Genomic DNA, 17,643 nt, shown 5'->3' on the forward strand with positions numbered 1-17,643 from the left:
CCAAGCTGTCCTCTGACCATCACACACGTGCTGTGGAACCCTCTCGCAGATATGCAGACCAGTAAACCTAGGTTTTAAAGAATTATTTTTAAAGTATCTAAACTCAGACTGGTGAGATGGCCCAGCGGATAAATAGATTTGCTGCGAATCCTGGCAACCTGAGTTTGATTCCCTGGACCCCAGGTGGTGGTTTGGGTTTGGGTTTTGTTTTTTTCCGTGGCAGGGTTTCTCTGTGTGCAGCCCTGGATGTCCTGGAATCACTCTGTAGATGAGGTCGGCCTCGAACTTACAGAGATCTGCCTGCCTCTGCCTCCCAAGTGCTGGGATTATAGGCTGACCCCAGTTGGTAGAAGGAAAGAATCAATTCCCACAAATTGTCCTCTGACTTCCATCTGTGAGCCATAGCACATGTGCATCCACACACATATACACATACTAATAGGTAGATAGATAGGTGAAATAGGTTTTCAAAAATAATATAAACTCATAGGCAATACAGGGTTTTTCTCAGGATGTCACTGTTTTGGGGTTTTTTTGTTTTGTTTTGTTTTGGTTTTATTTTTGTTTTTTCCGAGACAAGGTCTCTCTGTATAGCCTTGGCCATCCTGGACTAACTTTGTAGACCAGGCTGGCCTCGAACTCACAGCGATCTGCCTGCCTCTGCCTCCCAAGTGCTGGGATTAAAGGCATGTGCCACCACCGCCCGGCTGTTTTTGGGTTTTTTGGTTGGTTATGTTTTTGTTTTGTTTTGTTTAAGGTCAGATCTTGCTATCTCACAATGTTGGCTTCAAACTCAAGACCCTCCAGTGTCAACTTCCATAGGACCAAGAGTACACCAGAGAGCTGAGGTTACAGGTGTGAACCACCATTCCAAGTGCCTTGGTCAGTGTCCTGTTGCTGTGAAGCGACACCATGTGTTGTATAAGAACTGCCACATTGCCGGGCGGTGGTGGCGCACGCCTGTAATCCCAGCACTCAGGAGACAGAGGCAGGAGGATTGCTGTGAGTTTGAGGCCAGCTGGGTCTACAAAGCAAGTCCAGGACAGCCAAGGCTAACACAGAGAAACCCTGTCTCAAACAAACAAACAAACACACACACAAAAAGAATACCACATTAACCACTGGAGCATCAATCTCAGTGAGATATTGATGGTTTATTAAACTCAACACCCCACGACTGACCATAGCTAGGGACACAGTGGACTCGGCAGCCAAACTGTGATGCCGGCCTGTTTCTAAGGCAGGCCTTTTTTTATAAGAAAAATCATAACCAGGTAACTAGGTGGGAAGCCAGGGGAGGGCAACCGAACATCATTTTGATTGGCTAACCACAAAAAGAATCAGTTTTGTTCCAAGTGCATTGTTACCAGGTGGCTAGACAAAGCATTTAAAGCTGATTGGCTAGGACATAGGCTTGGGGACTTTGCAGTTCCCCACCATTCTGGGAGAAGGGCACATAGTAGGGTATTGTGGGTTTGTTTAAGTAGAATAGATGTCATTCATCCAAGCAGAACTTTCAGCAAGTATTGAGTTGTAAGTAAAAGGCCATTCAAGCTCCCAAGGTAGGTAGAGCCAGAGAGCCTGAACTTAATTTCACTTTAGGATCAAAACGGAGGCCTGAAAACAAAGATGGCTCCTGTCATATGAGGAGCTACAGTTATGCTAAGAACTAAAGTAAGTCTCAACAGAGAGGCTGTAGAGTGTAAGCAGGTTACAACACATGACAAGAGCAATTCTTAGAAAGGAAAGCATGTAAGTGGGTCTTGCTTATAGGTTCAGACATTTGGTCTATTATTATTATTATTATTATTATTATTATTATTATTATTATTATTATTACAGGGGGCATGGTGGCATGCAGGCAGGCATGGTGCTGGAGAAGGTTCTACATGCAGACCTGCAGGCAACAGGAAGAGAGAGCCACCAGGCCTGGCTTGGACTTTGAAATCCTCAGCGCTCACCCCTAGTGACACATTTCTTCCAACAAGGCCACACCCCCTAATCCTTTCAAATAGTGCCACTCCCTGGTGACTAAGCATTCACATCTCTAAGTAAATGGGTGCAGGGGTGGGGGGGCATCCTCATTCAAAGCACCATGCCAGGCTTAAGAAGTCTACTCTTAAAAAATATTTGTTTTTTATTTTATATGTATGCATGTTTTGCCTGCATGTATGTATATGCGCTACGCATGCTCCTGGTGCCCACAGAGTTCAGAATAGGGCACTGGGTGCCCTGGAATGGAGTTACAAACATCTCTGAGCTGCCATGTGGGTACTAGGAATGTAACCCAGGTCTTCTGCAAGAGCTACAACTGCCCTTAACCTACTATCCATCCTTCTAGCCCTAGGAATTCAACTTTTAACAGTACCTGTCCCGCTTTAGTCTCCTTAATCATATCCTAATGTGATCCTTTATGGCTCTTCCAAACTACAGTCATTCCCAAGATGAAAAATTTCAAATGTATAATGCTTCAAGAACAACTTCTGTGATGTTCAGTCCTGGTTGTCAAGGTGACAGGATCGCCTAGGAGACTAACCCCTGGGCATGTCTGTGAATGCACTTTAAGATAACATCATTTAAGCTAAGCAGTGGTGGCACTCGCCTTTTAATCCCAGCACTCCAGAGGCAGAGGCAGGCAGATCACTGTGAGTTCGAAGCCAGCCTGGTCTACAAAGGGAGGCCAGGACAGCCAAGGCTACACAGAGAAACCCCGTCTCAGAAAAACAAACAAAAAGATTACATCATTTGAGGGAGGAGGGTCTAATCTAACTGTGGGCAGTACCATCCGGTGGGCTGAAGAAAATAAGTGTGTGAGTCCGGGAAGTGGGCTCCGAGTGTGTCATGTCTGCTGTGCGGCGGGAAGACCAGATTTGGGATCCCCAGCACCAACATAAAAGTCAGGTGTTGGGGGGCAGGAGAGATGGCTCAGTGGTTAAGAGCACTTGTGACTCTGGCAAAGGACCCAGATTTGACTCCCAGCATCCTCATGACAGCTCACAACTATCTATACCTCCAGCTCCAGGGGATCAGATGGCCTCTGAGGGTACCAGGCACACACACAAGGTGCACAGACATACATACATACATGCAGGCAGGCAAAACGGTCATATGCATAAAATGAAATAAATCCTTTAAAAAATTAATCTACACGTAGTGGTATCCATTTGTAATCATACTGGCCAGCCAGTCTCCATGTTCAGAAACTCAAAAAATAAGGTGGAAGATGTCTTGATGTCAACCTTTGCCCTCCACACAAGCCCACATGTGTACCTGCACATGTACTTACATACATGACATGTGTGTGCGCATACATACGTACACACACACACACACACACACACACACACACACACATTCTCTACTTCCTGACTGCTGAGGCAAAGTTATCAGCTGCCTCAAACTCCTGGCATCATGGATCCTCTCCTGTGAGGGACTGTACCCTTGACCTCTAGTCAAAACAGACCCTCTGTCATGGCTAGCTTCAGCTTGACCTCCACACAACCGGGGTCACTGGTGAGGAGGGAATGTCAAATGAGGAGTGGCCTCCGTTGACTTGGCCTTTGGTCATGTCTGTGTGGGCATTTTCTTGATTGCTAACTGATGGAGGGGGACCCAGCCTATTGTGGGGGTACCATGCCTGGGAAGGTGGGTCTAGGCTATACAAATATGGGAACTGGGAAAGCTGGGGAAGCCAGCGATTAGGCAGCGGTCCTCCAAGGTCTCTTTCTGTTTCTGCCGCCAGGTTCTTGTTGAAGTTTCTGCCCTGGTGATGCACTGGGACACGGACACGTAAGCCACATAAACACTGTCCTCCCTCAAGTCGGATTTGGTCACTGTTTTTATCCTAGTAACAGACAGGCAAGCCGGGTGTGGTTTCAAATTATGTGAGTTCGAGGCCAGTCTGGTCTACAGAGTGAGTTCTAGGACAGCCAGGCAGGGCTACACAGAGAAACCCTGCATTGAAAAACCATAAACCAACCAACCAAAAACCAGAGAGGCAAACAAATGCACCATCCTTTCCTCCCTTAAGTTGCTCTTGTCAGGTATTATTTGTCACGTGAACAAGAAAAAAAAATAACTAATAACTAATACTTGGATTGTTTTGAATATTCTCGATGTTTGTCTGTGTTGATGTCAAGCCAATCTCCAATGCTTCCAAAGCTTAGGAGCAATACAGTGGACCCTGGGAATCCTTCCAGACCCTTGGATTCAGCCAGTCATGAATCGAAAACACTCCGTTTGTACTCTATCTGTACAGAAAAATGCATAGACATTCTTTTTTTCATGAATTCCCTAGGTATCGCAGTTTCTTTTCCAAGTGCTATGATAAATTTACTCTGAAAAAAAAAGCAGCTTAGGGAAGAGAGGCTTTGCTCTGATTCACAGTTCAAGGGTGTCCTCCCCGTCATGGTAGGGAGGTCAAGGCAGCTGCTGATACCGTATCTGCTGTCAAAAAGCAGAGAGAGAGAGATGAATGCATACCGCTACTCAGTTCCCTTTGTCCACTTACACAGTCTAGGCTTCCAGCCAGGGGACAGTGCTGCCCACGGTGTGCAAGTCTTCCTACCTCAACTAATACAATCAAGATAATCTTTTTTGTGTGTTTGTTTGTTTTGTTTATTGAGACAGGGTTTCTCTGTGTAGCCCTGGCTGTCCTGGACTCATTTGTGGACCAGGTTAGCCTCAAAACTCACATAGGTTCACATGCCTCTGCCTCCCAGGTGCTGGGATTAAAGGCATGCACCACCACGCCCAACTAAGATAATCTTTTTTTTTCTCCTTTTTTGGTTTTTGAGACAGGGTTTCTCTGTGTGACCCTGGCTGTCCTGGAACTCTCTTTGTAGGCCAGGCTGGCCTCTAACTCATAGAGATCCGCCTGCCTCTGCCTCGCGAGAGCTGGGATTAAAGGTGTGCACCACCATGCCTGGTTTAAGATAATTTTCTTAAGCATACCCGGAGGCCCATCTCCCAAATGATTCTGACATGCTAGACAATAGAGTATGATAATTTTTTACTTATTATTCACAACATGTTAGGGATTATAAGTTATTTGGAGATCATTTAAAGTAAAAAAGAACAAGCCAAGGCTGGAATATAGCTCAACTAATAGAACGCTTGCCTAGCGTGCCCAAAGCCCTGGCCTCTATCTTAGCACCTGGTGGCCCACATTTGCACTCTTAGCACTTGGGAGGTGGCAGTAGTTTAAGGTCACCGTTGGCTACGTAGAGAGTTGAATGCCAGCCTAAAATACATGAAACACTAGCAAAAAAAGTTTGAAAGAAGGAAACAAAGTATGGTGGCTTTTGTCAATAATTCCAGCACTCGGAAAACTGAACCCAGGGACTTGTTTAAGATCAGTCTGAGGTGTATAACAAATAGATAAATAATAAATAAAATAAAGGTGGTGGTGCACACCTTTAATCCCGGCACTTGGGAGACAGAGGCAGGTGGATCTCTGTGAGTTCAAGGCCAGCCTGGTCTACAAAGCGAGTCCAGGACAGCCAAGGCTATCACAGAGTAACCTTGTCTCGAGAAACAAAAATAAATAAATAAATAAACAAAACACTGCCAGTATTAAAAAATAAAGTAAAAGGAGGAAGGAGGGAATGGGGAGATACAAGTGTGGGGTAACAATTGGGATGTGATCTGAATGAATTATTTTTTAAAAAAAAGAATAAAGTAAGGCCAGCAAGGTGGCTCAATGGGTAAAAACACTTACTGTGATCTTAGTTCAATGCCCGGAACCCACAAAAGAGGACTGCCTTCCTAAATTTGTCCTCTGAACTCCATATATATGTAGTAGCAGTCACACACACACACACACACACACACACACACACACACACAAATTAACATTTATGTGTGTGTGTGTGTGTGTGTGTGTGTGTGTGTGTGTGTGTGTGTGTGTGTGTGTCTGTGTCTGTGTGGACATGTGTATATACCACAGTGAAAACCAGAGAACAACTTACAGAAGTTGATTCTGTCCATCCAGTGTGTGAGTCCAGGAAATCAAACTCAAGATGTCTGCTTTGGCAGCAAGGGCCCTTACCTGCTAAGTCATCTCACTAGCCCAATTCTTTAAAAAAGAAAAAAAAAGAAAAAAGAAAAGCCTGGGCATTGGTGGCACACACCTTTAATGCTCTCAGGAGGCAGAGGAAGGTGGATCTCTGAATCCAAGGCCAGCCTGGTCTACAAAGTAAGTTTCAGGACAGCCAGGACTACAGAGAAAAACACTGTCTCAGAAAAAAAATATTTTTTAAATTTTAAAAATATAAAGAATAAGTTCTGTGCAAAGACTATATGCATTTATATAAAATTGAAAGTACACAAGAATCCTAGAACCAATTCCCACAGTTCCAAAGGACAGGAAGATATATTACTCACAAATGTTTTAGCATCAAAGAACAGAAATCTTGGAGTCCATGGTGTGTGGGACTCCCTGGATCCATCTCTCTAATTGGCTAGCTAATCTCTATTTTTTTTTCATTTTTCCAATGCAAGGGACTAAACCCAGAAACTTATGAATGATAGACAAGTACTTACTTCTGAACCAGCCCCAAGCCCCTCACTGGGGGAATTCTAGGAAGGTGTTCTACCACTGAGCCATACCCCACCCCCTCACTGGGGGATTCTAGGCAGGTGTTCTACCACTGAACCACACCCCAGCCCCTCACTGGGGGATTCTAGGCAGGTGCTCTCCCATTGAGCCACACCCCAGCCCTTCACTGGGGAATTCTAAGCAGATGCTTTACCACTGAACCATACCCCAGCCCCTCACTGGGGGATTCTAAGCAGATGCTTTACCATTGAGCCACACCCCAGCCCCTCACTGGGGGATTCTAAGCAGGTGCTCTACCACTGAGCCAAACCCCATGCCCTCAGTGGGAGATTCTAGGCAGATGTTCTACCACAGATCTGTATTCCTACCCTGCTAATCTCTAGTTTTTTGTGTTTAATTTTGCTTACTGCTTGGGGCTTACATATCATGGCTACTTCTTACGTGCTCACATTTTCTAGAAAGACCTAGAAAGCAGATCTCCAGTGACTGTCTCTGTGACTAGATGTTCTCAAAATCAAGAAGACCAGAAAAACACATTATTTTTCTCTTCAGAGTAGCAAAGATGTGCCTTATATTCTGCCTTCCTACCTGACTTAATGCTACAGCAGCAAATAGACTTTAAATGATTCTAAATGTCACAAATAATGCACGCGTTGCATGCCTGCAATTGGTGAGTGTATCTTAGTGATGGATACGGAAATAGTGAATTTATGGCTCCTATTTCTGGGCCCACAGTACTTCCTGACATCATCGCCGAACTCCTGCTAAAACTTTTATAGTGATCAGATACCGATGGGACAATAATTGGCAAGGTCTGCTGTTTGGTTCACTCCGACTCAGCAGAGTCTCCATTGATTCCCAAGAATCCTTGCTCTGCTCAGTCAATGTCGATATGTTGGGGACTTTTAAAAAGAAACACATAAATTACGACTCAAGGTTTTGCTTAATTATTTATAATTGTATGCATTCGCACTAATGGGAAAATGTGTGTTTTCTGCTGAATTATAAGGGTTGATCTATCCCTTTTAGCAAAATGGTCACTCGCTTACTGCTCTTATAGGTTCACAGGACTTTGGAGTTGAATTGAGGGACAGTGGTGCTCAGGGCCATAGGTCCTGGAGGAATGAACTGTTCTCTAAGTGGGTTTGATAGAAATACCGAAGTCCAGCATGAACGAGGGTGGCACCTGGTACATGAACACAAATACGGTTTTTAGTTTTTTTTTTGGAGGGGGGTTCCAAGAGATTATTTTATTTAGGCCAAGATGGCCTTGAACTCTTGTACCTTCTGCCTCCACCTCCCAAGCGCTAGGATCGCAGACATGCATGACCACGGGCCACTTACAAACGCGGATGAATGGTAAGCTGGGTGCCAAAAGGAGCCTTAGTGTAGCCTGTGCCACTAGCTTCTGCTCTTTTTTTTTTTTTTTTTTTTTTTTTGGTTTTTCGAGACAGGGTCTCTCTGTGTAGCCTTGGCCATCCTGGACTCACTTTGTAGACCAGGCTGGCCTCGAACACACAGTGATCCGCCCACCTCTGCCTCCCGAGTGCTGGGATTAAAGGCGTGCGCCACCACGCCCGGCGCTTCTGCTCTTCTTGAAAGAGAACTAAACAGGGTTTAGGAGATGGCTCAAGAGGCAAAACGCTTGTTATGAGAATCTGAGGACCTGAGTTCAGATGCTTAGTAACCACACGAAAACTGGACACGGGGACTGGATAGATGGCTCAATGGTTAGGGGCATTGATTGCTCTTGCAAAGGACCCAGGTTCAAATCTCAGCACCCACATGACAGCTCACGGCTTTCTGTAACTCCAAGATCTCACACTCTCACACTGACATCCATGCAGGCAAAACACCAATGCATATGAAATAAAGATAAATAATTATTTTTCAAATTGGACATGATAGTGCATGTCTATAATCCCAGAACTGTGGGAGCAGGGGCAAACAGAGCCCCAGAGCTTGCTGGCCAGTCCTGTCAAGTCAATGAGAAACCCTGTCTTATAAAATAAGATAGAACTGGGAGTAGTAGCAATTGCCTTTAATTCTAGCACTCAGAAGGGGAAAGAAGGTTGGCTATTTATCTATCTCAATATATTTCTGCAAAAAAAAAAAAAATCATGTCATCATTTTCCACGTCCTCTCTCATTAATGGAGACACAGACCTATAACTCCAGCACTCAAGAGGCTATGTCAGCCCTCAAAGTCAGCTGTGTCAGTCAGAAAACCCAGTAAAAGATAGGATCATTCTAGAATGCACTGCTCTTGTGCAGCCTGGAAAAACAACAAGCCCTGTGAGAGGAGGCAAGGCCTCCACAGGAGCGTTCATAAGAGTGACCCGTCATCGCTGTGAGTTCGAGGCCAGCCTGGTCTACAGTGTGAAGTCTAGGACAACCAAGGCTACACAGAGAAACCCTGTCTCGGAAAAAAAAAAAAAAAAGAGTGATCTGTCTTGGAGTTTGATAAATACAGTACACACATTTACTTAGTGGCAGAAGTCTAGAGATTTCTCTGCTACTGTTTTCCCACGGGGAGGGGGTGTCGGAGTAGGGGTGGGGGAGAAAAACCTCAAGGAAAGTGAGGGTGGACCTCAAAGATTGCCTTCCACAAGTTCAGTGAGGCGGTTTCCCTGCAAGATAAAGCCTAGAGGAATTTTCAAGACAGACCAGCTCCTCTCCCTGCCTCACCTTGAAGAGCGTGAAGAATGTTCAGGTTATCTTGCCGACCCCCTTCCTGAGGTCAGCAGGCACCTGGAAACAAAGATTTCACAGTCAGAGCGCTGCACCGAAGACAAATAGGAAAGAAAGAGCCAGAGACGAAAGAGTAACTTGAAGACCAGCTACCTTATTTCAGGAGTGAAAAACGGAAGATCAAGAAGTGAAGAGATGTAATATGAATAAATCAATAAAATATATTTAAAAAAAGAAGAAGTGAAGAATGAAAGGAGAGAGAGAGAGAGAGAGAGAGAGAGAGAGAGAGAGAGAAGTGAAGAATTCTTTGCGAGTTGCTGATAGACACAAAGGAAAACCAATCCCTTGGCTTCCTGTTCGGGACTTTTATCACTTCACACACCATCTCAAGGGAAAACAACAACAACAAGGGCCCTTTCAGGTTTCTGGTAGGCAGGACAAGCCAGAATTCTTCCAATGACAAAGACCTGAGGTGACAGACAGAAGGGCTCAAAAATGTTTTGGGGCATGGCTGAGTTTGAAAAGAAAAGAAAAATTAAAAAAGAAAGAAAGAAAGAAAGAAAGAAATGATAAAAAGAAAAAGGGCACCCATGCAAAAATGTGTATGCTGCAGAATACATACATACAGACAGACAGACAGACATACAGACATACATATATACATACATACATATAAAACGCTGCTGCTGGGGAGGCAGAGGCAAGAGGCTCTGTGCCTTCTGAGCCCGCCAGTCTAGCTGATTCAGCGAGTCCCACGTTCACAGATTGCACTTATCTCAAAAAAAAAATAAAAATAAAATAAAATAAAATAAGATGGAGAGCAATTGAGGAAGAAACTCTTTGTCAACCTCTGGCCTCCGAGGGCACACATGGTGCGTGCATACCCGTGCACCAAACACATACACATACACAGACCTGTACACATGCATGAAGACCTGACTTTGGGCTCCCCTCCTGTATGTAAAAGAGCCAGGCATCGTGGTGTGCACATGTAATCCCAGTGCTGGGGGTGGAGGGAGGGTGGGCAGGGGTTAGAGGAAAAGCAAGGTGGATCCTTGAAGCTCATTGGCCAGCCAGTCTAGACAAATTGATCAACTTTGGGTTTGACAAGACCCTGACTCAAAAAAATAAAAGTGGAGAACTGCAGAGGAAGGACGCCTGACACTAGCTCTTGCCTCGACACACAAGAACACACACACACACACACACACACACACACACGTGCGTGTGCTCCTATGCACACACTTGCACACAGCCATACTAAAAGGTACACACAGCACATACACTTCTTAATCACACTGCAGAGTCCTTTTTGTCATAGGCAGTAACGCTTACAGGTTCCAAGGACCCATACAAGGATTTCTTTGGGGGAACATTGCCACCCAGCCTGCCCCAACTGGAGAGCATCATTATCAGAGTTAAAATAAAATGCCCTGGCAGAGAAGGCCTAGACTACTACTACTTCTGGGTGAATGAATGCTCAGGGACGGTCTTGCTGGAACTGCATGGGGCGGGAAATCCAAATGACAGGAGACCAAGGCAGAGACCATTCCAGGCAAAGAGAAAAGCTAATGAAAACCCTATAACAGGGCCGGGAGGTGGTGGCGCACGCCTTTAATCCCAGCACCTGGGAGGCAGAGGCAGGCAGATTGAAGTGAGTTCGAGGCCAGCCTGGTCTACAAAAGCTGATCCAGGAAAGCCAGGACTGTTACACAGAGAAACCCTGTCTCGAAAAACCTGAACAAAACCAAACCAAACCCTACAACAGGAACAAAGTGGGCAGGCATGCTGAAGAAGCGAATACACACGATTTCCGGGCGTTCTTCTCAGGAGCAGGACAGTTTTCAGCTCTTTTGTACAGGGGCTGCCTTTCCTGAAGGAGATCGCCCCAGCAGGGATATCTCTGGCTGGAGACCTTGTGGAGTCTTACACCGTGTGCTCCAGAGGCAGGGAGCCCCCGAGCAACTGCCCGGGAAGCTGAAGGGAAGACCGACTAGCTTGTTTTGATTGTGATGGAGAAATGGCTTAGGGGCTAAGTGTTTGCTGCTCTTACAGAGGACCTGAGTTTGGTTCCCAGCACCTGTATCAGGCTGTTCACAACACCTCTAACTCCAATTCCAGGGGGTCCGAAGGCCTCTTCTGGCCTCCAAGGCTGTAAAACATACATACACACAAATAAAAGTAAAGTTAAATCAGCACTGATGTGGTGGCGCTCGCCTTTAATCCCAGTACTCGGGAGGCAGAGGCTGGCGGATCGCTGTGAGTTCGAGGCCAGCCTGGTCTACAAAGTGAGTCCAGGACAGCCAAGGCTACACAGAGAAACAAATCAAAGCGAAACAAAAAAGTAAAATCTTAAAAATATATATATTGGCATTGCCACTTACAATTACATCTTTTGAATAAATGTGTATGTTGTACGCCTATGTGTGCGTGCATATGTGGGTATGTATACCCATGTGTGCAGATGTGAAAGGCAGACAGCAAGTATCTTCCTCAATCACTTTCCACCTTATTTATTTATTTATTTATTTTTTGAGGCAGGGTCTCTCACTGAACCATGACCTTGCTATTTCAATTAGACTAGCTGGCCAGGGAGTCTCAGAGAGCTTCCTGCCATTCTTCCAGCCCACCCCTTCCCCAAGCCCTGGAGTTACAGGCATGCCATTCCACACCCAGGTTTAGTGTTTTGTTTTGGTGTGTATGTGTGCATGTAGGTGCTGGGGATCGTAACTCAGGTGTTCAAGTTTGCACAATAAACGTTTTACCCACTGAGCCATCTCCCAGTTCCAACGATTGCATCTTACACACTATGTCAACATAAACAGGACATTTGATTGCTTTAACTTAAGCAAGGGCCAGAAGAGGAGACAGTGGTTCCCTGACCCTGGGCAAGTGTATTGCTAAGATGCTGAGAGGCTAGATGCCCGGGAGTTGGGGGAAGGGGGGCAGGGGAGTAGATTTCTCAGCACTCACTGCACTGAGAAACGATACAACGGTGGCCAGCCTGCCTTGCCTTCCACTGAGTCATTCCTTCCTATTGATTCGCTTTCTTCCATTCTTGATGAGCGCTGTAAAGCCCAAGTGCATCCAAGACCTCATGGGCTCTCAAGTGTGCACGCAATCAGCAAACACCCTTGACGAGTCTAAATGGACTTTTTGAGATTGAGCCCACCTTTTTGCCCACAGTACGATCGACTAGCACCCCTATTAGAACCTTCTTCTCGATCCTTAGATTCGGCTTTCTGCACACGCATTAAAAGAAGAGTCCAGCCCAATTCATTCTACATAACATGTCCCCAGCCCCGGGACACATATACTTAGAGTGCCTGACATTAAGAAAATAATCAATATCTATTTGATCTTTCATTCAACAAAGACCTCCAGGGTATTTATGACAAATTTGAAATTGGCCATTTGTACTCAAGTTATAGCTTGGTGGTTGAGTACCTGCCTAGAATCCCCCAGTAAGGGTCTACGGCATGGCTTAGCAGTAGAACATTTGCCTAGCAGGGGCAAGGCCCCAGGTTCCGTTCCTGGTACTATTAGAACAAAAAATATTTACAAAACTGACCATTCTCCAAGGATTTTCAGGAAGCAGGAAGTTATTTCCAAAAAGTTAAGTTAAATATGCCTGGAGAATCTGTGTAAAGATTTGCATACAATCAAGAACCTGGGTCTCTGATCAAATTCCACCCTTGGCAATCTAACTGGGCCATCTGAGCTCCTCACTGGCTTTATGATGGCTTGTTAATCTGTCTTCTCTGGCTCAGCGCTGGTGAGGCCCCAGCTGTGGGGTGTTAAAGGTTAAGCTTCTACTCTGCTCTCTGCAGCTCCTCGGATGACTGCCTGGCAGCAGAGGGTGAAATGACCTCATTCATCAGAAGGAAGGCACGGAAAGAGGTGCTGAGACAAAAGGTGATCTGCCAAGGCGAAGCAAGGAGTTTTCAAGTTCAAATAAAAGCCAGCAGACACACCTGATGAACCCCGACTATGTAATGGTGCTGGTTACGGGGCCCTGCTTACCCCCCCACATATGGCAAGTGAGCCCCGGTTGGCACATCTTTCTGAGCCAGCTGCCGAAGAGCCTTTAAAGAAGTGGGGAGCTTCTTCCATTGCCTACAACCCAGGGCTGATGTGTTACTTCCTCCAACATGCAACACACGCCTTCATTGGGTTCCCCAAGCCAGATATGTTTTATAGCTTGCAAAACGTGATAAGACCTCCCCAGAGTCCAAGAGCTTGTGTCTGTTCTAAGTCCAGAGGCATCTCATACCTTCCAATGTTTCCATCTGGGGCACACAGTGCTTTCTGTGTGTATTTCCTAGTGAACTTTATCCCAGAGCAGATTAGAAGCTTCGTATCCCAAGGGCTCGTAAACAAAGCAATTGTAGCTGGGCAACTTTTAGAAAGAAGACCTCACTCACTCTCGCTGAGTGCAAGCCTCGAATGCTGAGCTGTGTCTCCTGCTACAAGAAAGCTGTTACGGGGCCCCTGGAGTCTGGGTTACTTCAGTCCTAGATGTGCGCTCTAGGACACGTCCAGAGTTGGCCAGGGTATGACCGGGGTGAAGATAGAACAGGAAATGTCAGGAGGGACTTGAGAGATGGGTCAGCAGTTAAGAGCACTGGCTGTTCTTCCCGAGGATCTAGGTTTGATTCCCACACCCACATGATGCTCACAACCATCTGTAACCCCAGTCCCAGGGGATTCGAAACCTTCTTCTAACCTCTGAGGACACCCGACTTATCCATGGTGCACACGCATGCAAGCAAAGCAGCTTACACATAACATAAAATTTGAAAAAAATAAAAAGAAGTGCCAGGAGCTACACCCCTATATGGCCTCTGCAAGATGAAAGGAGGACAGATATCATCAGTGTCTCAGCTGACCATGACTCCAAAAATGTCCTGCAACAGGGGGCCTGAGGAGATGGGTCAGTCTGCAAACATAGCGACCTAAGTTCGATTCCCAGAGCCCATGTAAAAAAGATACATATGATGGATATACTATCGCAATTTCAGTTCTGGGGATGTGGGAGACAAGTGGACTCTGGTAAGAGACTCTGACTCCAACAACAAAACCAACAAAAGTGGATATTGACTGAGGAATGACACCCAAGATTAACTCCTTGTAACACACACACACACACACACACACACACACACACACACACAGAAAACCTTATAATAATCTTGTGATTTACACAGTTGTACGGCTGTGTTGTTGTATGGAATTTTAAGTTATTCTCTTTTTTGTTTTAAGACTTATTTATTTATTTATTATGTATACAGTACTCTGCCTGCATGTACATCTTCAAGCCAGAAGAGGGCATCAGATCACATTATAAATGGTTGTGAACCACCATGTGGTTGCTGGGAATTGAACTCAGGACCCCCGGAGAACCAGTCAGTGCCCTTAACCTCTGAGCCATCTCTCCAGCCCTTGAGTTATTCTTTATGTTTCGTTATTCCAGTAATCGGATCTTGGCGTTGGTTACGTTTTTGACACACCTGGAACTTCCAAAGTTGCAGGTGGCAACTCTTTTCCTCCATCCATGAGAAGCTGTGCCCTGTGGAACTTGGAGGTGAGCAGAGAGAAGTCGATGAGGGAAGTCGATATGCATGCGATATGTGAAACACCCTCTTCTGAAAGCCACTCAAAAGCTTAGAGGATTCGCTTGCAGAACGTGGGCCTCGAGCTTTCAGGGTCAGCACTTTGTGACGGACACAAGACCAAAGACCTAGATGCCCTAGGTCCAGGTCCTGCTCTGAAAGGCACTGCAAGGGTGAGTGTAGGAGAGTGACTGGAATTGCGGGAAGGCCGGGAAAGGGCGCACCAAAGCCAACCCCCCACTCCTCTAAGCCTTAGGTGAGATGGCCTGGCCCATTGGACCCAAGAGCTTAAATCCCGCTGATGCCCCTGGAGTCTTTTCTAGGCTACACTCTACCCACCTCGCCTTGTACCCTTTCAGCCTCGCCCCCTCAGGTTGCTTGGCCACGCCTACTAGAAGCACGACCCTTCCATTCCTTGCTAGTCTCAGCTGGGGCGGCCCAACCCACTCCATCCTCGCTTCAGCACCGCCCATCAGTCGGCTAGACTACGCCTATGGGCTCAACTCTGCCCCGCCACTCTGGCGGCCTCTGCTAGGGCTGCTTCGTCCACTCTGTCCCGGCTTGTTTCGGCCACGCCCATCCGCCATGTAGGCCACGCCCAGCAGGCCATTTCAGGCTCCAGGAGGGGCGCGTCTACTCCCCTTGGTTTCTCCCTTCCGTTGGCCCCCTCAGTCCCCCACCCCTTCCTCCATCGCCTCAGCTGGGGCCAATCAGTCCTGCAAGCTGGCCGGGCTTCTGCTCCGCGCTGCAAGCCTCTAGGCCACGCCCACCTAGCGCAACAAGTCTCCTCCCAGTCCCCCCGCAGTTGCTTCTACGGGGACCGCCCCACCCACCAGGCCGGAGGCCGCCCCGCCCACTCCAACTTACCCAGCACAGACCACGCCCACCTCAGGTGGGGCTTCCCCGCCCTCTGGCCGGTCAGCCCCTCCCACTCCTCCCGCCTCAGGTGGGGCTGCCCGTCCTTCTGCTAGTCCCAGCCGCGTCAGGCTGCGTTTAACTTCCAGCTCCTCACAGGTCCCGGCGCAGCAAAGTTTTGACGTTTTGGCAGCGGAGACGCGCACTGGCTCTGTCCCGCTGACGGCCGCGGCGGCAGCCGACTCTCGAGGGCCGCTCAGTCGCAAGTCCTAGGCGCTCCCGCCGCCCGGAGTCCGGCGGCCACGAGGCCCCGCCGCGTCCTCCCGCGCTCGCCCTCCCGGAGGCTGCAGCCATGTCTCGGGGGCCGGAGGAGGTGAACCGGCTCACGGAGAACACGTACCGGGTGAGTGTGGGACTTGGCGGGGACCGAGACCGGAGAAAGGAGGTCCGGGACCCTTTGGGGTCGGGGTTCGGAGGCTGAGGGCGGAGGCTGGGAGGCTCAGAGACTTGGGGACTCCAGGGTTCCAGGCCAAGGAACGTGGTGAGCCCTGCTAAGCAGCTGACCACTGTCGCCACGGCGGGTAGGTAGAGATTCTTTTTCACTTTTGAGATAAAGTGGGGGACTTTCCATGGGAAGGGTCTCCCCTCCCCCTGGACCCTCGGAGACTCCCAGGGAGCCGTGTTGGGGGAAGGGGATTGGAGACGTGTACGACAGTCTGTGGGGGTCCCCGAGGTCCTTGTCCTCCCCACAACTTCTCTTAGTGATCAGTGGCTGTGCTGGTCTGTCCGTTGGGGGTAAACCCTTCCCAGATCAGAGAGAGGAGAGAGAGAGAGAGAGAGAGAGAGAGAGAGAGAGAGAGAGAGAGAGAGAGAGAAGCTAGAGTTTCCTTCGAGAAAAGAAAGCGCACAAGAATGTAGGGAAGGAACTCCTCCGTAATTAGGAATCCGTCGCCAGGCTCACCTGGCTCCCTGGGCTCAGGGAATTTTCTTGGCTGCCAGCGAGTCTGCTCTTGGGAAGACTTGAAAAGCCGTCCCCCTCTCGGACTGTTTCATACAAGCAGCTTTCAAATTCAATTTGGCTTTTCTTTTGGTTATTGTGTTGTTGTTTGCTGTTACCGTTTTGACACTTTTATACCTCTACACAATGTATTTAAGCACGTTAGACCGCGTTTGGCTTTTTTCTACCTCAGTGATTTGGGGAAGTTATTTGAGTCAGAGAGCACTGAGATTTTAATAAGAATTGACCTAAGCTGACAGAACGAGTGGTGATTGGTCGCTTAACTTGCATGTTATGTGAGAGAATTTTTCCAGAAACAGACATGGGATTAGTGGCCAGTTTAGTAAGTTTAAGTACTTATAAATGAATTCCATTTGAAATAAGATATGCGTTTAATCATCTGCTATTAATAGAATACAAAACAACTTTTGTTTTAATTCCACTTAGGCGCACACACAGACACACACACACACACACACTACCCCCAGCCTCCATGATTTAAAGTTCTCTAAATTTGCTTGTAGTCACGGTTAAATCACACTCTTTGGTCATTTCTGTAGATTTTTTTTTTTTTAATCCCTAAAACTGAGTTTCTAGATTTGCAAGTTCCTGAAATCAGAGGGGTTTGTTGACTTGCTGGAAAATCATATATTTTTAAATGTTATAGAAGCGTTTATTAAATGAGCGTGGGGGGGGAAGCAGAAGGAAAGAGGGGTAGGGTACCCCAAGAGAGAGAGAGACAGAACAGAGGAAGAGTAAAAGGAGTAGAGTGGAAAATAATTTTAAAACAACATAAAGATATTTTCAGAATCCACTGATGCTCCAAATTTAGCCACACCCCCATATGTGTACTATAACACTTAACATGAATTACATTTTCTAGATAGACTAAGTAGACCTTATTGTTATTATTTTGGAGGTTTGCAACTG

General features: G+C 46.9%; 1 protein-coding gene across 2 annotated transcripts in view; it reads left to right on the top strand.

Moving 5' to 3' along the window:
* Positions 1-15,775: 15,775 nt before the first annotated feature.
* The window catches only part of BAIAP2L1 (BAR/IMD domain containing adaptor protein 2 like 1), a 96,853-nt gene continuing 94,985 nt past the window's right edge, over positions 15,776-17,643 (top strand). The window contains exon 1 of one of the 2 annotated variants that reach the window (XM_084762517.1): positions 15,776-16,119. In XM_084762517.1, the coding sequence (XP_084618643.1) occupies positions 16,069-16,119 (51 nt within the window). In that variant the 5' untranslated portion in view covers positions 15,776-16,068. The remainder of the gene's footprint in view (positions 16,120-17,643) is intronic. The other variant, XM_084762516.1, reaches the window with a different exon arrangement.

The sequence above is a fragment of the Acomys minous genome, assembly GCF_964271855.1.
Source record: "Acomys minous genome assembly, chromosome: 16".
Taxonomy (NCBI): Eukaryota; Metazoa; Chordata; class Mammalia; order Rodentia; family Muridae; genus Acomys; species Acomys minous.